Source organism: Narcine bancroftii, chromosome 1 (assembly GCF_036971445.1).
Source record: "Narcine bancroftii isolate sNarBan1 chromosome 1, sNarBan1.hap1, whole genome shotgun sequence".
Classification (NCBI taxonomy): domain Eukaryota; kingdom Metazoa; phylum Chordata; class Chondrichthyes; order Torpediniformes; family Narcinidae; genus Narcine; species Narcine bancroftii.
The window spans coordinates 83,272,496-83,299,995 of NC_091469.1; the positions used below are offsets into that span (position 1 = coordinate 83,272,496).

At 42.4% G+C, this 27,500-nt stretch overlaps 1 protein-coding gene and 1 pseudogene across 3 annotated transcripts in view; one reads left to right on the top strand and one right to left on the bottom strand.

Annotated features, from left to right (window-relative positions):
* LOC138760563 (AP-3 complex subunit sigma-1) overlaps window positions 1-27,500 on the top strand; it is a 99,884-nt gene that overhangs the window by 36,843 nt on the left and 35,541 nt on the right. For all 3 annotated transcript variants that reach the window (XM_069931314.1, XM_069931295.1, XM_069931305.1), the window contains exons 2-3: window positions 1,111-1,202; window positions 9,337-9,448. In XM_069931314.1, the coding sequence (XP_069787415.1) occupies window positions 1,111-1,202; window positions 9,337-9,448 (204 nt within the window). The remainder of the gene's footprint in view (window positions 1-1,110; window positions 1,203-9,336; window positions 9,449-27,500) is intronic.
* On the bottom strand, window positions 11,057-12,614 carry LOC138760554 (elongation factor 1-alpha 1 pseudogene; annotated as a pseudogene).

Here is a 27,500-nt window from a genome sequence, read left to right on the forward strand (position 1 = left end):
CTGATAGAGTACAGACTCAGATTTCTCAGATCGCTTTTCTCTCTACCTGCAGCATGTCCTCATTCCTCCGCCTGCTGTTTTAATATTAGTTTCAGTCAAGATGAGTGAACCAACCTCATGTGGGAACTGGGCACTGGTTGGATGTGACATTGAGGCTTTCGTCTGGGAGACTGATCACCGTGACAGAGTAATAATCATGTCAAGTGTAAAACTCACATTAAACTCCTTGTTTGTCAAAATTAAACTCAAATTTTCTACACTCTCCTTGTAATACATTTTTTACTACTGAGCTCACTTTATCTTCTTATAAACTCGTTCCTTGAATATATTTTACGAAACTTTGTCAAGGTTATAACTAACCAAAATGGACCAAACAGAATATCATTGGCCTGAAGGAGTCCTCATCTCCCTAGCGCTGATATTCATTATTATGTATTGCATTATGTTACTAGATTGAGTTGATCTCAGGAGGTATGTGGATTTCAAATTTGTAGCGGCCAGCATGCAGATAATTTCAACAAGATTTATAATCTAGTTTAGTTTGCTTCTGTTGGCAATTGACTTTGCTGGAGAATCACTGTCTGTTTTGATACTGAGTGTGGATCCCATTCAAACAGGAAAGTAGAGACTTAAATACTGTGATTTATTTGTTGGTTGGGAAGCAAAATAAGACATACAGTAAAAATGTTTCTTTATATATTTGGGCTCCTTTTGAAAAGTCTGCAGCAATACAGTACACATACAAAACCTCAGCATTTGCACTGCTGTACAACACGTCCCACCCCTTTTGTCCTGGGAAGCTGGCTCGCTAATGTCTGCTATGTAAAAAGACTGAGTGATCTGGTTTTTCAACTTTCAGCGTAAACACTGAATCCACCCCTTTTTATTTTTTATAATCAACGTGAGTAGGGCAATAATGTGGCTTTTCTATGTATAAAAAAAAAACCCATATTTCAAAAAAATGCTGCTTTGCTACAGATAAAAAGGTATTGCTGTTGTTTAACACCATGGCTTGCATTTACAAGTGTCTGATTCATCTTTTTTTAAAGTTGCTACCATTTTATGTGACGACAGCTGCTTTTAATTATAAATGAGTGTACTCATTTACAGAGTGAAGACACACAACAACAAATTATAAGGGAGACATTCCACTTGGTGTCAAAAAGAGATGAAAATGTCTGTAATTTCTTGGAAGGAGGCATGTAAGTATTTTTAGTGATCTTGCAAAAGAACAATGTAAGAATTTCACTTGAATCAAATAACGACAAATAATATGTGGAGTACCTGTGAAAACTGATGCAAAGTTTAAAACCTGTCTGAATATTGTGTTACATTGTGTTAACTGAATTTCTCATAACTATGAACTGATGGATTTTTTTTCCATTAAAAGTATCAAAGTTAATTTTATCACTTTAAAACTGAGGTTTTAAAGTGGTTATTCATTTTACACTTCCATTATGTTTTGCAAGGGTGTAGGTTTAGGTCTTGAAGGATTGTTGTGCAAAGCAAAGATGATATTGAGCCATTCTATCAGTAAGATTAATCTTTAGCAGCTTTCAGGTGCATCTTCCGCCTTGAGGGCGGCTGCAGGAGTGGATCCCAGCCTGAAGACTCACCTTTCAGGTGGCAGCCCTAAAAGGCTGCTGCAGTCCACCTGAAAGGGCCTGTTTTTCCTGAGGCGCCTCATAATGCCTCTGAATCTGAAGGAGGCGGGGTGACTGGTGCCACCCGTCATAAATACGTGGCATAGTAATGGCTGTCTTCCCTACCCATAATCCACCACGCAGGTGGAACCGCTCTGTGTTTCCCACAGTTCTAGCTGCATGGGGTTTTATGGGTAGGGAAGACAGCCATTACTATGCCACATTTTGAGCAGTAGAGAGCGGCCCCAGTGCAGGAGTGGCCAGCCGGGTTGTGACAGCCTGCACCGGCCGCCCCTGGCCTGACGTCCCCCACCCTGATGTTCCCCGCCAGCCACCCCTCTCCCCATTGCCCAACAGCCATCCCCCCTCCCTGACAGCCAGCCTCCCTCCCCGCTGCGTGACAGACCCTGCAGTACTGGGGCGGGGTGGCCGACGGTGGACATCGGGGCAGTCGGGGAGGGGGGCTGTCAAGAAGCAGGGAGTTGGGTCACCAGCTGATAGTGTCATCAGCCCACCCCTTAGCAGCAGCTTTCAGATGGCTGCATTCAGGTGCGTCGGGGGACTTCACTGATCTGCAGATTATCCCTCCCAGAGGAGGGTTGGTGAGTGCGCCTCTGAGGCGCGTCAGGCTCTTTCAGGTGGATACCCCGACAGCCGCATAGGGGTAGAATATGCGGCTTTATGTCAGGGATCCTAGCCACCTGAAAGAGCCTTTCGTGTCTTCCTGTCTCAAATGTGTTATTCAATGGCAATGTAAAAGCATTAGAGCTCTGTATTTTCTGTTTTGGGAAAAGTAGTAAATACATTAGGACAGGACATGAAATTCACTGTTGAATTGGAGGTCAGAATATGCCTTTCTATATGAAATGTTTTTTTCTTTGGCTTGGCTTCGTGGACGAAGATTTATGGAGGGGTATGTCCACGTCTGCTGCAGGCTCGTACACTGATGATTTCTCACCTTTCAACCAAAGCACCCATCTTTCATTGGACCATTTTAAAATCTAGAGTCAGTGAGAGAATCAACACAGAAACATGAACCCACTGATTCACACTGCTGTCATCCACCTCTTTACACTCAGACTATGCTGATATATTTTTGTTAATTCGCCCCCATTCTCATTTGATACTACAACATATCCCCACAGGAAGGTTCAGACGCTAGTTATTCATGGTGAAGTAGTGAACTGGATTCAACAATGGCTGGATGGGAGAAGGCAAACAGCAGTGGTGGATGATTGCTTTTCAGCCTGGAGACCTGTGACTAATGGTGTACCTCAGGGATCTGTGCTGGGACCATTTTTGTTTGTTATCTATATCAATGATCTGGATGATAATGTGGTAAATTGAATAAGCAAGTTACAGATGACACAAAAGCCCCTTTCACACTTGCATCCCACTAAATTGGCTGTTCAGTGTCCTGGGATAGGAATGAGGGTTTGGCTTTTCACACTTGACCACTCCTAACTGGGACAATAAACGCTTTCACACTTGCAAGAAGCTATCCCAGGTTCATACAAGGTATCTTCTTGAAACTGATAGAGGAAAGAGAAAATATTTTAGTTGGGGGGGGGGGGTGGGGGGGCTTCAACTTTTGTCTAGATCCTGTCCTGGACAAATCAACAAAGAAAAAATAGCAAAGGCAGCAATGACTTCATGAAGGATTTCATAGATGTATGGAGATGAAAGCACCTAAGGGAGAGGGATTACTCCTACTCAAGGACCGATTATTTCTGGCTTCAGCCCATATAGAGGGTAGAATCATGGAGACCGAGTATACAGCGAGGCTTCTGTCACCTTTGACATTAATTATTAGAAATGTGGGATAAGCAAATGACAATGTATAGATGACACCTTAATATGTTGCTGTTAAAGAAGCTAGAGTTTTGTAGCTTTGTTAAAACACAGATAGAATATTCTGTGAGACCAACTGTACCTCTACCCCAGATAAATTTCTCGTCTGGGACAGCCTCGAGCCGTATTTGAGAAGTCAAATAATTGGATGCATTAAAGCAGTCAAAAAGAAATGCATAAGGGAGGTGGAAAAATTGGAACAAGAAATTATTTGTTTAGAGAGGGACTTTCAAAAATCTGGCTCTGAAGAATAGTACAGGCTCTAACAAACAAAAATCTGAAATACGCTACACTTCAAATATATAGTATAGAAAAGGCCATGATGAGGTCAAAACAAAAATATTACAAATTGGGGGAAAGACCCAATAAAGTCCTCTCCTGGTAGCTGAGGGCAGAACAGGCCTCAAGAATAATTAATGCCATACAAAACAGGAATGACAGCATCTTGTTCAAGTCAAAAGAAATTAATAAGACTTTTAGGCACTTTTATGAAAACCTGCATAAGACAGAATTGTCAGGGAGGGAGGGGCAGATAAGATCAATGAGTTCCTGTCAAAATTGGAACTACTAAATTTAAACCTAAAGGATCAGGAAGGATTAGATCTCCCCTTCACAGAGGAAGAAATGAGAAAGGCATCGAGTTCACTACAGACTAACAAATCTCCAGGAGAGGATGGGTTCCCACCTGAGTTCTACAGGCAATTTAAAGATTTATTGATACCTCTTTTTATGGAGGTGGTAAACCAGGCCATTGAGACCCATACCCTCCCAGAATCCATTTCGACAGCAATTATTACAGTGATTCTCAAAAAAGGCAGGGATCCATTGAAACCGTCCTCTTACAGACCAATCTTATTATTAGATATGGATTACAAGATATTTGCCAAAGCCCTTGTGAATAGATTGGTGAAACATTTGCTGAAATTAATAAATAAGGATCAATTGGGCTTTGTGCAAAAAGGGCAGGTGGCAGACAACATAAGCAGAGGATAGGTGGGCCAGGTAATAGCCTCCTTGTTTGATTTTAGGGCAAGGGGTGTGGCAATCTTGATTGGGGAAAAAGTGTTCTGGTAAGGATAATGCATCTGGCACAGTCAAGGGATGAAAGAAGTGTAGCTGTAACCCTGGATGGAGAGAAGACATTTGACAGACTGGAGTGGGACTTCACGTTCAAGGAGATGGAAAAATTGGGGCTAGGGCCAACTTTTATAAATTTGATAATGCCATTGTACCATGTGCCCAAGACTAAAGTTGTGATCAATAGGTATATTTCTTCAGCCTTCCCACTGTCAAGATCTAGTAGACAAGGGTGTCCATCATCTCCATTTCTATTCATTTCTAGCAATGTAGCCTTTGGCTAAGGCCATTCGCCAGGATCCAGACATCAAGGGATTTAGGGTAGGCTTTGAGGAACACAAAATCAATCTATTTGCTGATGATGTGCTGATCTATCTGACAGACCAAGTAAACTCGCTGGTCAGGCTGCACTCTACTCTGGAAGACTAAAGAGAGGTCTCTGGGTATAAGATCAATAGGGATTAGAGCAAAGTCATGACACTTCCTAAGGGGGATTATAGTCAATATCAAGAGAATTGTCATTTGAAGTGGCTGTAAAACAGGATCAAATATCTAGGAGTTAGGATGCATAATAACCTAAATAACTTATATAAGCTAAACTATACCCCCTTGCTCTGGAGAATCAAGGAGGACTGCCTATCACGCTGGTGGGGAGGGTCAACTGTGTTAAAATTAAGTGTGTTGCCGAGGCTTCAATACTTCCACACTCTGCCCATTGCACTGTCCTGGGGATTCTTTCAGAACTTGCATTCACATGTTAGAAGGTTTTCTTGAGGGACAAATTAAGTCCATCCATGGTCTTACCGATGTGCAGTGACATAGAGACCCTGATTCGAAAGGGGAACACGTGGAAGTTCATTTCGATGATGTATTTCTTATGTGAAGCAGAAGCCCCTAAACCAGGCCTTCACTAATCAAGGCAAAGGTGGGGATTGGGGGGAATCATGTGATGCGGAGTACTTGGACGTGGAATCCTAAAACTCCTGGGAAAATAGAAAATTATTATTTAGCTAAAGTAAACAGATTAAAATATGAAGGAAGAAGATAAGAATAGTCCATTTACTTTTTAAAATGCCTTTGAAGAAAGGAATTGTTGCTGGAGCTGATGATAGCGTTGTTCCTGGATATGAAAAGAGGCCTCTGACTCAGAGAAATCCCAGATCTGGAATGACATCTAAGGCCCATTAGAGAGTTGAGTTGCTGGGAGTAATAGCGAGTGTGACCAGCCTTTCGGCTGGCGAAGATGGTATCGGGCCAAAGAAAGCACATTCTTTAAGCAAGGTCAGAATGTCGAGTTCGAGTGACATGATTGATTTCAGTGTCGCAGAACAAGGTTTGACAAGATTTGGAGAGGTTACTTCAGTCTATGAAGATGTTAAACAAGTTAAATATAAAGCTAAGGCTATACAAAAGGATAAAGAGAACTCTGATGGTGAATTGCAACAGATGGTGTGGGAAATGTGGGATTATATCAAAATGATGTGGAAAGATTATTTAAGATCTGAGGTTAAAGATGTGAATGAAAAATACAAACAGTTATCAACAAAAGATGGAAGTATGAGAACAACAGAATGAGGAAAATCAGAATATTATGAAAGTTTATGAAAAGGGTAAACGTATAAAGGAGAAGCTGAAATATTTGGAGTCTGAAGTTGAGGAAGAAATTGTTGAGAGGAAGATAAATTCTGAAAAAATTGATAAGATGGAAAATTTTAGTAGGAGAAACAAAACTAAGATTGTTGGCTTGGAGGAAGGAGAAGAAAAACATGACATGATTCAGTTTCTCCAAGGATGGATACTAAAGATTCTGAGGGTAAATCAATTTAGTCATAAGACCACAACTGCAATCAAATGAGAAACCTTGCTCTATGGTAATTAAATGTTCAAAATATTGAGTCAAGGAAAAGATTCTAGCCTTAGCAGCAAAAAAAGTAAGAATAAAGAAAAATCCACTTGAATATCATGGTTTGAAGGTTTTCTTTTATCTGGATATTACTGCACAGGTGTTGACTAAGAGGAGACAGTTTGATGAAGTCAAGAGAAGTCTTTGGGAAAAGGGATACAAGTTCACATTATGTTATTGAGCGTCAATGAAAATTTTGTTATCGGATGCAAAAATAATTTTTTTATGGATTACAAACAGGCATCAGATTTTGTGGAAACTTTACCTTCTAATAGGCTGAGTAAATGTGAAGGAATTATTTGCAATGAGACAATGGACTGGTAAATTAGAGACTCTGTTTTGATGTAATACCTGGGAGGTGAAGAGTGCCGGAGTCCATCGGATGCTGTTCATAGGCTCATTTGTGGCAATGAGTCACATCCCATACAATAGAGGGGGGTGGTGCTTTTTTCCTTAACGCCATGTTTGTGGGGGGGGGGGGGGTGGGGAAGAGGGAAGTTCTACTATCCATCAATGGAGTTGTATTGATGTTTTACTTTATTTTAGAGAATTTATTCAATACTGAATTTAAATTGGATGCTGGAAAGATGAGAGATTTTTAATGGATATATGATTAATTAGGATTATTGTTAGATATATATTTGGGAGGTGAATGGTGCTGGAGTCCGTCGGCTGTTGTTGAGCCACATCTCATGATAGAGGGGGGGTGGTGTTGTATTCCTTAATCCTAAAAGAGGGATTTTTATTATTATTAAATATATGTTTATTGATGGATTTATATTAATTACATTGATATTTTATTTTAAAGAATTGATTTAACACGGAATTTAAATTGGATGATGGAAGAGATGTGAGATTCTTAATTAATTAGGAGTAATATTACATATATTGAAATTTAACATTTAGAATTGATTTAAAACATAAGATGTGTTGGTTTATGTAATCTCTTAAAAATAATCCTTTTTTTTTCTTTTGTGCTTTCTTCCTTTTCTTTGGGGAGGGGGGATAAAATCAAAATTATGTACCATTTTGCATCGCTTCTATTGTAATGTTCAAGATGAATAAACATATGTTTATGTTTGATGCAAATGGAAAATAAAAATTAAAAAGTACGAGTCATATTTATGAACAATGATGAGTGGTGCTTGTCAAACATGTGTTGTAACAGCATGACTGCAATTATTAACATGCAGTATAGGCTGGTGCAGTATAACTTTCTCCACCAGCTATATTTGACACCACCAAAACTGGATAATGCCAAACCAGAAATTTCAGGCCAAGCTTCAGATGTGACATTGCAACAGGAACATTTGTGCACTCAAACTGGACATGTACCAAGGTGAGACCCTTCTGGGTGGAACTAAGCCAAGACCTAGAAAATAAAATAGGTAAAGAATTCCCACAGGACCCAGAGCTGTTCCTATTGGGAAATATGATGGGCATGAGGCTTAAGATGAAGCTGTCCAAATTCCAAATCTAATTTGTAATGATCGCATTGGCAGTAACCAGGATGACTCTCACTTGGGCATTGTGTGCTGGAATGAGGAAATGCAAAGCTGTGTTCCCCTGGAGAAAATTACCTAGAAGGAAAAAAATAAAACATTTGTCTAAAAATTTGCAACCATATTTAAATTTTATAGGAGCACACTAAAAGTGTGGATCTGCCTGCCTCGCCACCCTGCCATCTCCGTCTATCGTTCTACTGAGGGAGGGGTGTGGGGGTCGGGGGTCCATTTCATTTTCAATCAAGTAAAGTTAAGAAAAATGTTATAGTCTAGGTGCCTGCTGTCAGGCCGTGACAAATCCCTGATGTGTTCCCTACCTTTGTTGTGGGTGTTTTGAATGTTGTGTGTAATTGTGGTCTGTTGAGTATGGGTTGGAGGTGGGGGCAATTGCTCGAGCTCAATGGTGAATTCTATATATAATGGATAACTGTAATTTGAGTTTGAAAATCTAAATAAAATATTCAAAAAAAAGTATTGAGTTTGGATGTTTTGGAAAAGTTGTATAAGACATTGGTGAGGCCAAATTTGGAGTATTGTGTGCAGTTTTGATCACCTAACGACAAGAAAGATATCAATAAGATAGAAAGGGTACAGAGAAGATTTATTCAGATGTTGCCTGGACTTGAGGAACTGAATTACGGGAAAAGGTTAAACAGGTTAGGACTTTATTCCCTGCAGCATAGAAGAATGAGGGGAGATTTGATAGAGTATTTAAAATTACGAGGAGATGACTGGGATAGACTGAATAAATGTAGATGGGCTTTTTCCACTAAGGATAGATGAGATACAAACAAGAGAACATTGTTTCCGAGGGAAGTGGAAAAAGTTTAGGGGGAATATGAGGAAGAACTTCACTCAGAAAATGGTGGGAGTGGATCAAGCTGCCAGCTGTAGTGGTGAATGCGAGCTCAATTTTAACATTTTAAGAATAATTTGGACAGATAAGTGGATGGGAGAGGTATGGAGGGCTATGGACTAGGTGCAGGTCAATGAGACTAGGCAAAAAAAATGGTTTGGCACAGACTAGAAGGGTCGAAGTGGCCTGTTTCTGTGCTGTAATGTCCTATTGGAGCCAATTGACCTCCCAACCAGCACATCTTTGTGACATGGGAGGAAACTGGAGCAAACTAAGGTAACCCACATGGTCATGGTGAGAATTTGCAAATTCTGCACAGAATACCTGAGCAGAATACCTGGATTGAACCTAAATCTCTGATGCTGTGAGGCAGTAGCTCTCCTAGTTATACCTATGGGGTCCCCATTTAAAGAATATGTAGATATTGCATGTAGTAAAAATGTAGTTGCTTTTGTGATTTGTAATTTGTATTGCGCTTTTAGTGATTTTTGTTTGTTTCAGGTTAATTGGGGGAGCCGACAATAAACTCATTTACAGACATTATGCAACTTTGTATTTTGTCTTTTGTGTGGATTCCTCAGAGAGCGAACTGGGAATTCTGGATTTAATTCAGGTATGTATGTAATTTGTTATCTTTTGTTATTATATCAGCTTTGAGGTATATGGAAAAGGCAATTGGAGTTTGTTAATAACTGCTTAGCTCCAGGTGATCCACATACAGGTGCAAGTGGATGAAGTCTTAGTACAGTACAACTCCAATTATCCAAAATGGTCAGGACCAGGCGTCGAGGCCCTGATCATGCCTGGATCCTGAGGGTCCTGGGAGCTTGAGGTCTCTGCTGCTGCTGCCGCCGGGAGCCTGAGGTCTACTGCTGGGAGCCTTATGCCCCCGGTCAGTTTGGCTCCGAAAAATTTTCGGCTAAATGAAGATTTCGGAGAATCAGATTTCAGATAATCAGAGTTGTAATGTAATTGCTTTTGACATTTACAATGCAATTTCTATCTTGAGGCAAAGTTGTGAGATGGTGATGTGATTCTTTTTCTTTTAAAAGGTCATAGTATTCTACATCATAGACACATGCCCTTCAGCCCAATGTGCACGCTAACAAAGATAATCGCATTTGCATTCTTTTGGCCAATATATCTAAACCTTTCTTATCTATATAGGTGTCTAACTGTATTTTAAATGCCATAATTGTACCTGATTTTACCAATTTATTTTGGCATATCCTTCCAGATACCCAGAACCCTCTGAAGAACATGCCCCTGTGGTCCAGTTTAAATCTTTCCCCACTCCTCTTAAATCCAGGTACTCTAGTTCTAGATTCCCTTGCACTTTATTTCCCATCCTCATACCCACTCCTCCCAATCCCTTCCCTTCTTGGACTCTTGTGGTCTAAGGAGGAAAGTTCCAGTCTACCTTCTCATTTTTCTGAATTCCAGTGTGTATAATCCCATGCTAATTTCTGATCATAGACTAATCCCGTTTTCTCTGGGATCAACCTGATGAACCACCTCTGCAAAACTTCCACTACATCTTTTACGTAAGGTGATGAGAATTGTATGCAGTGCTCCAGGTGTGACCTCACCAGTATCCCGTATAGTTGCAGCAGAACCTCCCTGTTCTTAATCACTCTTGCAATGAAGCCAACATTCCATTTATCTTTTCTATTACCTGTTGCATCTGCAAATCAACTTTGTGCGATTCATGCACAAGTACTCGCGGTGCACCACAGCATTCTGCATTTTTTCACCATTTAAATTGTTGTCTAATGTTCTATTTTTCCTTCCAAAGTGGGCTGGGCTGCTGTTACAAACATTGTACTCTATCTGCCAGACCCTGCCTTCTCACTTATCCTGTCCATGTGTCTCTGCGACTTTCTGCATCCTCTGCACAATTTGCCTTTCCACTTATACTTGGTGTCATCAGTCAACTCTACACTCCATCCTTTCATCCAAATCATTAATATATTATTGTGAACAGTTTCAGGCCTCCATGGTGATCTGCTCATCACTAATTACTAATCAGAAGCACACCGATTTGTCCCAACTCTGCCCTCTATTGGGTAACCAATCCTCTAAATAAGATAATATTATTCCCAATGCCTTTTATGCAGCACCTTTTTTTTTGTTTGAGATATTTATTAGTTTTAAATCATTACTCAACCAAAAAGCACATTCAAAATTAGATATTTTTGGAATAAACAGAATCCATCCTTATCCTTTCCTTCTGAATTTCTTTCGATGCATCTTGATCAATATCCAGTCCCTCATTAAAACACATGTTTTCCTGGTAATGAACAAACATTTTCCTGATGTCAGTCTTGGGGTTTGCTGAATCTTGGTCAGTGGTGCTATTCACTTCTTTAATATTTTGATGGCAGACCTGGTGCTTTTAACAGTAGTTTTTTTCTTATTAACTGACTTGATCACACCCACGGCCTCAGCCTGCCTCATGTCACGGACAGCAAAGCGACCTAGAGGTGGATATTCAGAAAAGCTCTCCACACACATGGGCTTATTTGGAATCATGTCAACAATGGCAGCATCTCCTGACTTTACAAATTTGGGGAAATCTTCCAATTTCTTGCCAGATCGACGATCAATCTTCTCCCTCAGCTCATTGAACTTGCAGGCAATGTGGGCAGTATGACAATCAAGTACTGCGGAATAGCCAGGAGCTATCTGACCAGGATGGTTCAGGATAATAACCTGTGCAGAAAAATTAGCAGCTTCCAATGGAGGATCATTTTTGTTGTCACCAGCAACATTGCCCCGGCAGATATCCTTAACAGAAACATTCTTGATGTTAAAACCAACATTGTCACCAGGAAGAGCTTCTTCCAGGGATTCATGATGCATTTCTACAGATTTCACTTCAATCACAATTGAATTGGGAGCAAAGTTAACCAACATAGCTGGTTTCAGAATACCAGTCTTAACACGACCTACTGGCACTGTGCCAATACCACCAATCTTGTAGATATCCTGGAGAGGAAGGGGAAGAGGTTTCTTAATTGGGCGTTCTGGAGGCAGAACGTTGTCCAGGGCTTCCAACAGAGTGAAACCACTGGCACTGTTATTTTTCTTGCTAATTGACCAACTTTTGAACCAGGCCATTTTCAAACTCCGGTCCAGCATATTGTCACCACTCCAACCAGAGATGGGAACAAATGGCACAATCGTTGGGTTATAGCCAATCTTCTTGATGTATGTACTGACTTCCTTCATGATTTCATTGTATGGAGGTTCAGTGGAGTCCATCTTGTTGATGCCAATAATGAGCTGGTTGACACCCAAAGTGTAAGCAAGCAGAGCATGCTCCCTTGTCTGTCCATTCTTTGAGATACCTGCTTCAAACTCACCCACACCAGTTGCAACTATGAGCACAGTACAGTCAGCCTGTGAAGTTCCAGTAATCGTGTTCTTGATAAAATCCCTATGTCTTGGAGATCAATGATAGTGATGTAGTACTTTGAAGTTTCAAACTTCCAAAGAGAGAGGTCAATGGTAATACCACACTCACGTTCAGCCTTTAGTTTATCCAAAACCCAGGCATATTTGAAGGATCCTTTGCCCATCTCACTGTCTTCCTTTTCAAATTTATCGATAATTCTCCTCTCAATTCCACCACATTGGTAGATGAGGTGACCAGTGGTAGTCGATTTGCCAGAATCGACATGTCCAATGACAACAATGTTGATGTGAGTCTTTTCCTTGCCCATTTTTAACTTTGGAATGAGTACGTTTGAAAAGAGCCAAACGTACTTTGGTTGACTCGGAGACTAAAGGTATGCAGCACCTTCTTGAATCCATTGCACTTGTTATTTCTTCAAAGAAATCAATAAATTTGTTAAATAGGTCCTGCCCTTCCTAAATCCATGCTGTGTCTATCTAATAGAACTTTTTCTATCTCGAGATCTTATTTCCTTAATGATAGTTTCAAGCATTTTCCTGATGATAGGTGTTAAGTTTACTGGGCTATAGATACCTGCCTTGAGGCAACATCCATTTTTAAACAGTGGTGTGACATTCGCTATTTTTCAATGTAACAGGTCCGGTCCAGAGAAGTTTGGTAAATTATCACAAACACTTCTACTACAATATCCGATAATTCTTTCAGTATCCTGGGATGCATTCACCGGGGGACTTAACTTCCATTAATCTCACTAGTTTACTCAGGACTACCTCTTTAGCAATTGAAGTCCACCTCCCATTGTATCTGTACCATTTCTCTTTTGCATGTTAGACCTGTCCTTCACTGTGAAGATTGACACAAAATAGTTGTCCAGAGCCTCTGCCGTTTCCACATAACCCAATATTAACTAATTTCACTTCTTCAAATAATCTACTTTCACTTTAGCTACTTATTTCTGCTTTTATATGATTATTAAAAACTTTTACAATCTTGTGTTGGTGTACGTCATAATCTATCTCCCCATACTTGCTTAGTGGTTCTTTGTTGCTTTTTGAAGTTTTCCCAGCTTCCAGCTTCCCACTGTTTTTGGCAAATTTGTGTGCTGGAGGTTTTAGTTTGATGCCTGCCTTCATTCCCTTAATTATCCAAAGATGATCCTTCACACCCTTATTGTCTTTGCTTTTGACTGGAATGTACTTTAGTTGAGCACTGTGAAAAATTTATTTGTAAGTCTTCCATTGTTCCTCATTGTCCATATATGTTCCCAGTCTACACTAGCCAACTCCTAAGCCCATTGTAGTCTCCTTAGTTAAAGCATAATCCACTTTTTTTGATCAAATTATTGAACTCTCCATTTGTGTGAGAATGCAATCATTCTTTCCAAGAGGAATCCTAACTAAAAGATGGTTAATTTCACACAGGACTAGATCTAAAATAGCATGTTCCCTTGTTGGTTCAGTAGCATGCTGTTCAAGAAAGCTATCACAGATGCATTCTATGAAGTCCTCTTCAAAGCCTTCTTGACCACCCAATCTCTGTGGAAGTTAGTCTCTCACGACTACTGCTGTTGAATTCTTGCATTCTTCAGACATTTATTGGCTGTGCCACTGTAATGTTATTATTTGATTATCTGGACAATTCCACCAGTGATTTTCTCCCCTCCCCACACACATATATACTGTTCCTAATCTCTGTACGGATGAATTCAACATTCTTCTCCTTAGATCTTGTATCTCACCTTTTTGCCTATCCTTCCAAATTACCCAAGAGCCTTGGATATTTAATTCCCAATCATCTCCGCCCTGCAACCATGTTCCTAAATTGGCCCTAAATTATGCCCCTTTGTACTGAGTTGTGCGCACCTTCTTTTGAATACTACGAGCATTCAGATAAAGTGCCCACACACTCATTGTCTACTTTATAATCTTTGCATTTGATTTTTCTATACTTTTACTTTTCTCTTTTCTAACTTTTGCTTTGTCTCTATGTTATTTCCCTTTTTTTTCATGGACTGCATCTCCCTGCCAGATTTGTTGAAACCCTCCCCAACAGCAAATAATCTGCCTAGGACCTTGATGCTTGCCTGCTCAGGTTTAGACCATTTGACTTGGACAGAACCAGTTCCAATGCTTCAAGAATCTGAAATCCTCCCTCTCCTGCACTAACGCTCATGCTAGCTATTCTGATAAGTACATGGCATACATTTGAGGTCCTACGTTTTAGAACCATAGAATATTACAGCACAAAAACAGGCTTTTGTAGTCTACCAAACTATCTTTCTGCAGAGTCCCACTGACCATATCCCTTCGTGCCCATCCTCTACATATGCCTGTACAAATTTTTCTTAAATGTCAAAATTGAGCCTGCATTTATCAACAGCTTGTTCCACACTCCCACCATTCTTCTAATTTATCTTCTAGCTCCCTAAATTCAGTTTATAGAACTTTGCCCTGCCTTTATCCTATATGGTTGGGTCCTACATGCACCATGACAACTAACTGTTAATCCCCTCTTTCAATTATCCATTGTACTCATTCACACCCATTGATTAATCGGAGAGATGGAAGCCAATTGCAGTTGCGGTAAGGAAACCAAGTTTCTCCAGATTCAATAACAATTTCTTTCTGCTATATCCTTGTAAAAGTCTAACACTCGTAAAATGTTATTCTTTGCTCTCTTCCAACTGGTTTCCCTCTGTAAATCTGTATATTTTTACTGCTGTACTATGCATGGGTTGACCAGCTGGACTGCTTTCAAAGGGAACTTTCTTATTGTACCTTGGAATATGTGACAATAAACTTGAACTGAAGGTAATTGTAAAATGTGAATATTTCATCGACTTGCATTATATATCTGCTGTAAGCTCATTCCTAAATCACTTCATAGGAGTATAGTAAATACATACAGTACTAACTCTCATAAACTATTATATTTGATCAATGTTGGGTTTCACCCAACAGTTCAGCAGTTTCATGTTCTTGAAGGTATTCTTTCTGACTTGTAGACAAGTGGTTCATTGAGCTTGATTTAAAAACTTTTTGGTTTCAGCTGAGAAGTTTCTTATTAAAGTTTGGCAACTTTTTTTGCTATTTTTAAGATGCATTTTTTTTCGCAATTTTTTTTAATATCAGTGATTCAATCATAGTGTCTTACAGCATGGGAAAAGGCCCAGTTTGTCCAAGCTGAACAAAGTACCTCCTGCTTTAGTCCCACTTGCTTGCAATAGGTGCATACCTCTCCAATCCTTTGCCATTCATGTCATTATCCTAATGTACCTGGCTCTATCATTTCTTTGACAGCTCTTTCCATCTGCCATCACCTATTGAGTGAAGAACTGTACCCCCATATTCTTTCCAAATCCTCCTGCCCTCACCTTGTGCTCTCATCTCAGATACCCTTACTCTGAGAAACAGACGGTCACTATTCACCCTATTTATGGTTCTCATGATTTAATATACCTAACAAGATTCCCTGTTAGTCTCCTACACTTCAAGGAAAACAGACCCAGTTTTTTTCCCCCAAACTCTTGCAATAACTCAAAACTTCCCAAAACCTGGGAACAACTTTATAAACCTCATCTGTAACCTTTACAACAACATCCTTCCAATAGCTAGGCACCCAAAATTGCCCACAATATTCCAAGTATGGTTTCACCAATGTCTTGTACAGCTTCAACTTGACATCCCAACACGTGTATTCAATGCCCTGAGCGATTGGGGCAAGCATCACATACTTCTTTGGGGATCTCTGGAGTAGGTAGGCATGGACAATCCATTTGGCACTGCTAGCTAAATCCTTCAGTCCTCTTTTTCATTTTTATGTACAAATGTCAAATTCAAGTTTATTATCATCTGATTATACATATACAACCAGACAAAACCACACTTGTCTGGACCATGGCACGCACCCACAATCACATTTATGCATAAAGATTTCATTTAAAATGAATATATAAATATTTTGCAATGAAATATAAATATTCCAAGAGCCTCATTTCAATGTGGCAAGACTGAAGCTTTGATTTGATATGTTAAACATGGGATCATTTGCTTCTATCTATTGCTTGCTGCTGCTACAGCTTGCATACAGTTCTGTATTCTAGATTCACTAGTTTGGTATGTCATTTTTAGACATGCATAACGTAGTTGAGAGCATGGTGTTCTGTACATTGAATCAGAGATCAACCTGTGGCCTGACAGTATAATGAAAAGTGTGCTAGAATATGAGTGAGAGTTGCTGCCGTTCAGATGAGGTTGTGGCAGGAGTATGAGTGGGGATTAGTGATGCTAACAAAGTAGAAATAGCCTGTTGTACAAATCCAAACATCAAACAGAGATTCAAAGATAACATGAAGGTTATGAATTGTCCAGTTTCGTTTCTAATTATAGTCAGGAAGAGGGATAGAATTTTGAAAATTTCAGTACAGAAAAGGTGCAGTTTGATCTATCTCCTTCAGCTTTAAAAACTGGTTTGGGTTAGCTTCTTGGCTTGGTCCATAACCTTTTGAGTTGCAGCTTTTCAGCTGCTTAACCATGTACTTTTTAAAAGTTAGGAGATTCTGCTTTGTCGATTTTATAGGTATGAGTTCCTGACTCTCTCTGGGTGATTTAACTTGCAATGACTTAACCTGCTACAAAATAAAATCCGTTGCAGTAGGAGATAGCAAAGCATCACTCCCAGATAAACTCAATGCCTTTTACACCCGATTTGACCACCAGAACAAGGAATAACCACTATGTATCCCCATATCCCCTGATGGTCCTCCACTGTCAGTATTTGAGGTCGACATTCGGACTGCCTCCAGGGGTGAACCCAAGAAAAGAATCCATTCCAGATGGAGTACCTGGCTAATTACTGAAAACTTGTGCTGACCAACTTGCCAGTGTAGTCCCGCACATCTTCAACATCTCACTCCAGCTGGGCATGTTACCCACTTATTTCAAACAGGCCTCAATCATACCAAGAAGAGTGTCGTAACCTGCCTGATAGACTACTGACCATGTGATGAAGTGTTTTGAGAGGCTGGTGTTGAAGCATATCAGCTCCTGCCTGAGTGGGGACATGGATCCACACCAACTTGTTTACTGCAACAACAGCTGTACAGTGGATGCCATCTCACTGGCTCTACACAAAGCCCTGAAATACAGTACAACTCTAATTATCCAAAATGGTTGGGACCGGGCCTATGTCAGATAAATATATTTTTCAGATAACTCTTCATTTTTTAAAAACAGCCCAGTAGCAACAGCAAATCACTTGTATCAATGCTTAAACAACAAGGGAAGGCTATTTAAGCACTAAAATAATGTTTAATTCTCACCAAAAATATGCTGGCCTCTGCTGATCACCAAGACGAACCCAACGCCGCCACCGATCACTGAGACTGCTCAATGCTGCTGCCAATCATTGAGACCTCCCAAGTGCCGCTGCCACTGATCCTTGGCATGGCTTCCCGGGCTGGTGGAACACTCACTGGTGAGTTGGCAGGCTCCTGTCTCCCCGGTTGCCAGAGTCCAGACTCCAAATCCTATCCTAGGGCTACAGCACATGCACACCAGGGAAGGAGGCCGAGATGAGGATTCTGAGTCAGTGTCTGGTGTACCTAGGAGGGGAGGGAATGCCACTGAGCCCAAGGTCCCGGGAGGCTGCTCTCCTTGATGGCACTGTGACAAAGGATTCTCGACCGCTTTGCTTCTGGGAGACAGTAGCACGCAATTTGAGAGGGAGAGTTGGAGAGAAATGTCAATAGGGGAAGGTAAAGAAGAAGTGGAGAGGGGAGGGAGTTACCTGAAACAAACAAAGACAATCATCGTTCTAATTTCATGTGCAAATTATTTTCAACCTGCGAGATCAGTTTGGCTCTGAAAAAATTTTGGATAATTGAGAATTTTTGATTTGGATATCCTCATTTATCCAAAATTTTAAAATATTTTTTGGATAAATGAAGATTTCAGAGAATCCGATTTCAGGTAATCTGAGTTCTACTGTTTTTTTTTCTTTGGCTTGGCTTCGCGGACGAAGATTTATGGAGGGGGTAAAAAAGTCCACGTCAGCTGCAGGCTCGTTTGTGGCTGACAAGTCCGATGCGGGACAGGCAGACACGGTTGCAGCGGTTGCAGGGGAAAATTGGTTGGTTAGGGTTGGGTGTTGGGTTTTTCCTCCTTTGCCTTTTGTCAGTGAGGTGGGCTCTGCGGTCTTCTTCAAAGGAGGTTGCTGCCCGCCAAACTGTGAGGCGCCAAGATGCACGGTTTGAGGCGTTATCAGCCCACTGGCGGTGGTCAATGTGGCAGGCACCAAGAGATTTCTTTAGGCAGTCCTTGTACCTTTTCTTTGGTGCACCTCTGTCACGGTGGCCAGTGGAGAGCTCGCCATATAACACGATCTTGGGAAGGCGATGGTCCTCCATTCTGGAGACGTGACCCATCCAGCGCAGCTGGATCTTCAGCAGCGTGGACTCGATGCTGTCGACCTCTGCCATCTCGAGTACTTCGACGTTAGGGATGAAAGCGCTCCAATGGATGTTTAGGATGGAGCGGAGACAACGCTGGTGGAAGCGTTCTAGGAGCCGTAGGTGGTGCCGGTAGAGGACCCATGATTCGGAGCCGAACAGGAGTGTGGGTATGACAACGACTCTGTATACGCTTATCTTTGTGAGGTTTTTCAGTTGGTTGTTTTTCCAGACACTTTTGTGTAGTCTTCCAAAGGCGCTATTTGCCTTGGCGAGTCTGTTGTCTATCTCATTGTCGATCCTTGCATCTGATGAAATGGTGCAGCCGAGATAGGTAAACTGGTTGACCGTTTTGAGTTTTGTGTGCCCGATGGAGATGTGGGGGGGGCTGGTAGTCATGGTGGGGAGCTGGCTGATGGAGGACCTCAGTTTTCTTCAGGCTGACTTCCAGGCCAAACATTTTGGCAGTTTCCGCAAAGCAGGACGTCAAGCGCTGAAGAGCTGGCTCTGAATGGGCAACTAAAGCGGCATCGTCTGCAAAGAGTAGTTCACGGACAAGTTTCTCTTGTGTCTTGGTGTGAGCTTGCATCTGGACAGCAAAGACGCATATATCAGGATGCTCTTTATCAACTACAGTTTGCCATTCATCCCTTCAAAACTGATTAGCAAAGTCCAAGACCTGGTCCTCAATACCCCACTGTGTAATTTGATCATGGATTTCATCACCTCCAGACTACAATCAGTGAGGATTGGTAAGAGCATCTCCATCAGTTCCGGAGCACTTGGCCCCTGCTCTATTTGCTTTAAGCTTATGACTGTGGGGCTCAGTCTGACAATAACACCATCTGCAAATGTGCTGATGACACCACAATAGTGGGTTGTATAAAAGGAGGGGGGGGGAATTAATCAGCCTACAGGAGAGAGATTTAAACCATGGCTGAATGATGCACGAACAGCAACCTCACACTCAATGCCACCAAAACCAAAGAGATGATTGTGGAGGTGTACAGTCCAGTGATCATTGGGGGATCAGAGGTGGAGAGAGTGAGCAAATTTAAATTCCTGGGAATCACTATCTTAGAGGAGTCTTTCTGGATCCAACATATGAATGTCATTGTAAAGAAAGCAATTCAGCACCTCTACTTCCTCAGGTGTTTGCAGATGTTCAGTATGACATCATAAAGCTTGACAAACTTCCATAGATATGCAGCAGAAAGTGTGCTGACTGGCTGCATAACTGCCTTGTGTGGGAACACCAATACCTCGAGCAGAAATCCCTGAAAAGCTAGTGCGCACAGCCCAGTACATCACAAGCAAAAATCCCCACCATCGAGAAAATCTATATGGAATGCTGCCATTGGAGAGCAGCAGCAATCATCAAGGATCCACACCACCCACGACAAGCTCTGTTTTTGCTGTTGTCATCAGGAAAGAGGTTTTGGTGCCACAAGACTTGTCCCACCAGGTTCAGGAATAGAATAGTTGCTGTCCCTCAACCATTTGACTTCTAAACAACAAACTCAATCAGAGACTCATTTAAGGACTTTTAATTTGAATCATATTTATTATTGAATATTTATTTTCTGTATTACACTGTCAGTTTACATTTCTGTGGCATAGTTAGGATCGTGGTTTGCACCAGCAACCGGGGTTCAATTCCGGCACTGCCTGTAAGGAGTTTGAACATTCTCCCCGTGTTTGCATGGGTTTCCTCTTGGTGCTCTGGGTTCCTCCCACCCTTCAAAATGTATAGGGACTGTAGGTCAACTGGGTGTAATTAGGCAGCAAAGTCTTGTGGGCTGGAAGGGCCTATTACCATGGTGTATGAATAAATTTAAAATGTAAAAATGTATTTCTTTGTTTACATTTCTCTCTTTTGTATTTGCATCTTGAGTACAGTTTTTTTTTTGCACTACCAATAAATTGAAATTGTACTTGGCCCACAGGAAAAAAGAATCTCAGGGTTGTATGTGATATATGAGCCCACCTCACTGACAAAAGACAAAGGAGGAAAAACCCAACCCCAACCAACCAATTTTCCCCTGCAACCGTGTCTGCCTATCCCGCATCGGACTTGTCAATCACAAACGAGCCTGCAGCTGACGTGGACATTTACCCCTCCATAAATCTTTGTCCGCAAAGCCAAGCCAAAGAATATGTACTCTGACAATAAATATGAATTTTGAACTTTGATATGTGTTGGAGAGCAAATGATCAGAGCTGGCACTCTGAGAGTAAAAGAATTGAAACTGAAAGGCAACTATCAGGTGGCAAACTCAGGGTGATCTTTAAAACAGTTTATTTAATACACCCAACTTGTGGACACCCCATGCACATGAACACATGTTTGAGAGATTAACAGAATGGGTGGGGATCAATTTGCTGGCTGCTATGGGGCTCAGACATCTGTTGGGTGGGAGCGAGGCAATTCTGCATACCTCCTCTCCATCATGATTTCTTTAGTCTGTGAAGCTGCGGGGCCGCTGGAGGTGAATGCATGGACACTGTCTCTGAAGGCACTCTCTTTTGCTTCTCTTTCTCCTATTGTTAGAGTTGCTTGGCAATGCTCACATCAACTCTGTTATGGCAGACAAAAGTTGAAGTACATCATGTATATTACATTTTTAATATCTTATTATGTGAAAATAAAAGGAACCTTTGAAATTTGATCATTAACTTAACAAGTCAGTGACGCTGGCTGTGGGGGGCGTGGCAAGATGGCGTAGAGGACAGACATGTCCAAGGTAATGATTTCAATGCAAAATAATAAATCGCCAGGAGAAGACTGATTTCCTGTAGAATTTTATAAAAAATTTAAAGATCTTTTAATACTTCAATTATTGGAGGTGTTAAATTATGCTACGAAAGTACATTCTCTGCTGGAATCCTTTCCAATGGCTATTATTACAAGAATTCCGAAAAAAAGATAGTGATCCAATGAAACCAGCATCTTATAGACTAATTTCATTATTAAATTGTAGCAGCATGCTGCCGCGGCAATTGGGCCGGCATTCCAGGTGGCGAACACGACCAGGAGCCAGCAGACTGCGCAGCAGCACTGGCCCCAGCAAGCGAACCAGCGATCGTACAGCTAAGGCAGCATAAGGGCCAGCATCCCCAACATGGCACTGGACCCCTCTGCACACCAAACAGCTTGGGGATAGCACGTGGGGGAAGAAGGCATTGTAATGCAAGAAGGGGGCCCATGCACAGGAAACCTGCTATTGTTATGCGGGCGGTAACGTCGGTTGATGGGGCAAACGGCGGGAACACCAACAGCATAAATGCCACACCTGTGTGTCTTTCTTCGATGGTTTATAGGGCATCTAAACCCAACGATCAGCAAGTTGGCAGCAGTCCACGGAGTTGACCTGAAGCTGCCGACCTTCTGGACGAATCCACCCCACGTCTGGTTCGACAAGGCTGGGGCACATGTTCAGATCTGGGAGATCACAGCAGAGTCCACCCGGTACTACCACGTGGTGAGTGTCCTGGACCAGGACATAGCTGGGTGGCCAATTTCAACCAGAGGCCTCCATTGGAAGGCACCTACATCACCTTCGAAGAGCTGCTTATCGAGACTTTTGAGCTTTCACAGCGAGAGAGAGGAGCACATTTGCTCCACTTAGGCCCCCATCAGCCCTGATGAATGATAAGCTGGCCCTCATTGGAAAGCATGAACCCTGCATAATGTTTGAGCAGGCATTCTTAGAGCAATTATCTGAAGATGTCTAACTGCTCCTGGCACACGCTGACTTCAGTAACTCCTGGAAAGTTGCAGCATGAGTGGACATCTTGTAGAAGTAAAAGAGAGAGTGCTTGGCATCCATGGGGCTTGTCGCAAAACCCCACAGCCAGACCCGGGCAAAACCGCAGGAGCAGCAACCCCAGAAGGGAGGTGAGCCCAACAACCAGTGGTGCTTCTACCACCAGCAATAGCTCGCCAATGCCAACCACCATGCATGTACCAGGGAAAGGCCAGGGCCAGCCATAGCTGATGACCACAACAGCTGGCCAACAAGACAGCCTCCTGTACATGAGGGACTATTAATTAGGGCGGCAGTTCCTCATGGACACAGGGGCAAAGGCCAGCATCCTACCCCCGTCGGAGCAGGAAACTAGAAACTGGCAAGTGGACCCCACATTAAGAGCTGCCAACAGCAGCACCATCAGGACATGTGGTATGCGCAGGGTCCAACTGCAGTTGGGAGGCAGCCTCTTCTTGTGGGTGTTCACGTTGGCAGCAGTGGGACAGTCACTCCTCGGGGCAGATTTCCTGCATGCCAACAGCCTGCTGGTGGACCTTAAGGGCTAGAGACTCGTCCATGCAAATACATTTCAGACCTTCCCTCTCAAGGACGCCAGACTCCCAGCCCCCCTCCTGGACTCAGTGCAGCATTCCACAGATGAGTATACCAAGATCCCAACAGTGCTTATTCCCCCCCCCCCCCCCCAGTTCATCTTGGAGATGCCCAGATACGGAGTGCGACATCACATCCTGACCCAGGGCCCACCACTCCATGCAAGAGCCAGACATCTGCCCTCGGAGAAGCTCCAACTAGCTAAGGTGGAGTTCAAAAAGCTAGAAGAACTAGGCATAGTATGGTGGTCAGACAGCCCAAGGGCTTCTCCCCTGCACATGCTGCCCAAAGCCACTGGGGGTTGGAGGCCATGCAGCAACTACAGCCACCTTAACAAGGCCACTATGCCAGATCGCTACCCTGTGCCACACATACAGGACTTTGTGGGCAACATTTTTGTTACAATCATCACTGCAGGGCTGCAGAGCAAGAGATAGTTATTTCTAAGGCATTAAAGCTGACTGAAGTCAAGCATTGGATGAGGAAAATACAAATATAGAGGATTATAGTGAAATATTATATAGGTGAGGGAAAATTTGTTGAGAAAGACTTAGATAATTTCCCATAGGATAGATCTTTTCAGTTGCAATTGGAATTGGAAAAATTGAGGATGGAAAAGGAAAGAGAGAAACGGAATTTTGAGTTGAAGAGACAAAAATGAGGCTGAAAAACAAAAAGAGGATGAAAAACGGAAGAGGTTGCTGAGAACTCAAGATGAACAAAAGAAAATTGGCCCCTTGTGCTCCAAAGTGTATTGAAAGGAAAAGCACAAATTGCATACTGTAGTTTGACTACAGAGGAAGTGGCAAATTATTATACTTTTAAACAAGCAGTCTTTCTTTGGCTTGGCTTCATGGACGAAGATTTATGGAGGGCTATGTCCACGTCTGCTGCAGGCTCGTTGGTGACTGACAAGTCCGATGTGGAACAGGCAGGCACGGATACAAGGGAAAATTGGTTGGTTGGGTTTGGGTGTTGGGTTTTTCCTCCTTTGTCTTTTGTCAGTGAGGTGTGCTCTGCGATCTTCTTCAAAGGAGGTTGCTGCCTGCTGAACTGTGAGGCACCAAGATGCACGGTTGGAGGCGATATCAGCCCACTGGCGGTGATCAATGTGGCAGGCACCAAGAGATTTCTTTAAGTAGTCCTTGTACCTCTTTGGTGCACCTCTGTATCGGTGACCACTGGAGAGCTTGCCATATAACACGATCTTGGGAAGGCGATGGTCCTCCATTCTGGAGACGTGACCCACCCAGCGCAGTTGGGTCTTCAGCAGCGTGGATTCGATGCTTGCGGACTCTGCCAGCTCGAGTACTTCGATGTTGGTGATGAAGTCACTCGAATGAAATGTTGAGGATGGAGTGGAGACAGTGCTGATGGAAGCGTTCTAGGAGCCGTAGGTGATGCCGGTAAAAGACCCATGATTCGGAGCCGAACAGGAGCGTGGGTATGACAATGGCACTGTACATGCTGATCTTTGTGTGTCTTCAGGTTGTTTTTTTCCCAGACTCTTTTGTGTAGTCTTCCAAAGGTGCTATTTGCCTTGGCGAGTCTGTTGTCTATCTCGTTGTCGATCCTTGCATCAGATGAAATGGTGCAGCTGAGGTAGGTAAACTGGTTGACCGTTTTGAGTTCTGTGTGCCCGATGGAGATGTTGGTGGGGCTGGTAGTCATGGTGGGGAGCTGGCTGATGGAGGACCTCAGTTTTCTTCAGGCTGACTTCCAGGCCAAACATTTAAGATCGCAAAACTCTAATTTTCTATCCAAAAGGATGATCCCCAAAAATGTTACAAGCCCAGAGGACCCCAGAACCCTGCAGCAATAGAAATTCACCAAGACAAATGGTTACTTAAACAAAAGTTGCTTTTTATTATTTTTAAACATGAAAACAGGATCAAACTTTATCTTAACACTATTAACTTAACTAACCCAACTTAAACCCCCTCCCTTCTATTCTAAGCACACGTGTACGTAATGTGTATTTAAGTTTAAAAAAGATCTTTGATTCTCAATCCTATTTCACTTCTCATTCCTCCAAGTTCACTGGTTGCAGGCAATTCTTATACTGTGCATAGAATAAGTAGTTCACCAGTCTTTGGTGCTAGAAAGGTAAATGGTTACTGCTCAGGAAGGTTCCGTCTGTTTTAGAGAGAGATTTGTTGTTCGCTGGACACCCACAACTGATTCCTTGTAACCAGCTACTTCAGTGTCTTACCAAAGAAACCTGCCCATTAGGGTTCTCCAGGTGGTAACCTCTTTCTTTCAGGTCACCATAGATTTCCTTTTTGTTTCTCTTATTTCAAGTGAAACGTTAGGCATCCAGTCCTCTCCTCTTGCATGAACCACAAGGGCTTTGACCAGGCTGAACTAAGCACTCACAACCTGTATTCCAAATGGGGTTTTTCCACAAGTTTTCCAGCTTGTCCTATTCCAGTCCCAGCTGCTGCTGCTGACTGTAAAACTGCAGAATTGATCTCTCTCTCTCTCTTTCTTTCTCTCTCTCTCTCGGGAAAAAAACCTGTTTTACTCTCTCTGCTTGCAAAAGCACATGACTCTCTTAGAACTGCAAGTTTCACTTCAGACAACCTGCAGCTCCGACGAGTTCTTTCATCTGTTGCATTTTTGTAAACAACAATCCATTAGCGACGTCTCTTGGGCACTCTCCAAAGCTTTTGCAAGGGCTCTTGGCACCAGCCTGTCTAGCACGAGCAGAGCTCCAGTATTTTAAATAGGATCTGTTTTAAAGTGTTTGTATGTGACCTATACTAAAAAAAACCTACCCCAATTTATCTTCCAAATACATATCTATAATCTGTCGCAATACAATATGTGTTCTCTAGATCAGCCATTCTCATTGGGGGCTATGGCACATTTAAGGGAGGAGGCACTGACTGAAATCATAAAATATTTATGCTTTTTATGTAGTCAGTGGAGAGAAGTACAGAAGAAACTTGATCGCTTCACAGGGAAGTGGGCCCATAAACTTTGAGCAGAATACTAAGGGGGCCATTGCTCAAAAGAGGTTAAGAATGTTTGCTCTAAATACATCATAAATCTAGATTACATAAATTTGTGTGTGTGTGTGTATATATATATATATATATATCTATAATAGATATAAATATATAGAAAGAACAAAAGTGTTCAAGTTTCAGTGCTGATGTTACCAAGATACATCTTTCCACTTGATCACTGCTGTGTCAGTCCTAGTTATACAACATGGAAATAGGCTCTTTTGCCCAACTCATCTCTATAGCTATGTTGTCCATGCCAATCTCAGTTGTCTGCATTTGGCCCTTGCCCCTCTAAGTCTTTGCAGTAATTATGTAAATGACTTAAAAGTTGTAATTGTAACCACCTTTACCACTTCCTCTGGCAGCACATTACACAAATCTACCAACTTTTGTGTGGAAGAAAATGCCCCTCTGGTTTCTTTTAAACTTTTGTACGCTCATATTAAATCTTTGCCTTCTAGTTTTAAAACTCTCTCATCCTTAGAAAAAGCCAATGATTATATTTCTTATCTGTGCCCCATGATTTTATATATCTCTATAAGGGTCCCCCTCTCTTTTCAATGTACCCTTTTAACACAAGCCTGATAGTCCCAGTGCCGTCTTGAGTGTCTCAAGAAGTGTAAAAAAGTTTAAGTACACTATTGCACCTGTCTGGTAGAACTGAGCTTTGTTCTGGGTTAAATGTCTTGATTTTCTAAAACTTCTTGTTCCTCGTGTGCTGTGCTGGAACACAAAAGGTAGCATATCTGCATTCACTGAAGGGTGGTTCCTGAGATATGGGAAGTGGTCCATTGTTTACAGCATCTTATAGTGGACTTTTTTTCCCCCACCATTTGAAATGGTGGGATGAATGCCTGCTTCTGTCCTAATGAATGATGGCATTTGAAGGAGGTGTAAACTAGTAAAGAATGAAGTAGACTACAGCCGAGGACTCTACCGAGGCCGGGGCCGCTGCCTCCCCCTCGCTTTTGCCCGGATCGGGGCTGCCGTCGCCTACCTTCTGCTTGGACTGGGGCCGGGGCCGCCGCCGCCTTCCCTGTGCCCTGACCGGGGCCGCCGCCTCCTTCTTTCTGCCCGGACAGGGGCCTCCGCCTGCCTCACTCTACCCAGGCCGGGGCCGCCGCCTCCCCCTCACTTTTGCCCAGATCGGGGCCGCTGCCTCCTTCTTTCTGCCGGGGCCGGGGCCGCCGCCTACTTCACTCTGCCGAGGCCGGGCCACCGAATTCCCCTCGCTTTTTACATTTTAGACCCCATTTACACAGCAGTAAGAAAGGGTGTGACTCGGTCAACCCCGTCAGAATCCAACTGGGTCCCTGACCTACCTCAGAGGTAGTTAGAGAACCCAATTAAACTTACCTAGGCCATGTCCACAGGTGATTTGCGACCAGGTATGGTCCGACGTAGGAGGGGAAGCAGGCCCCTCCAGC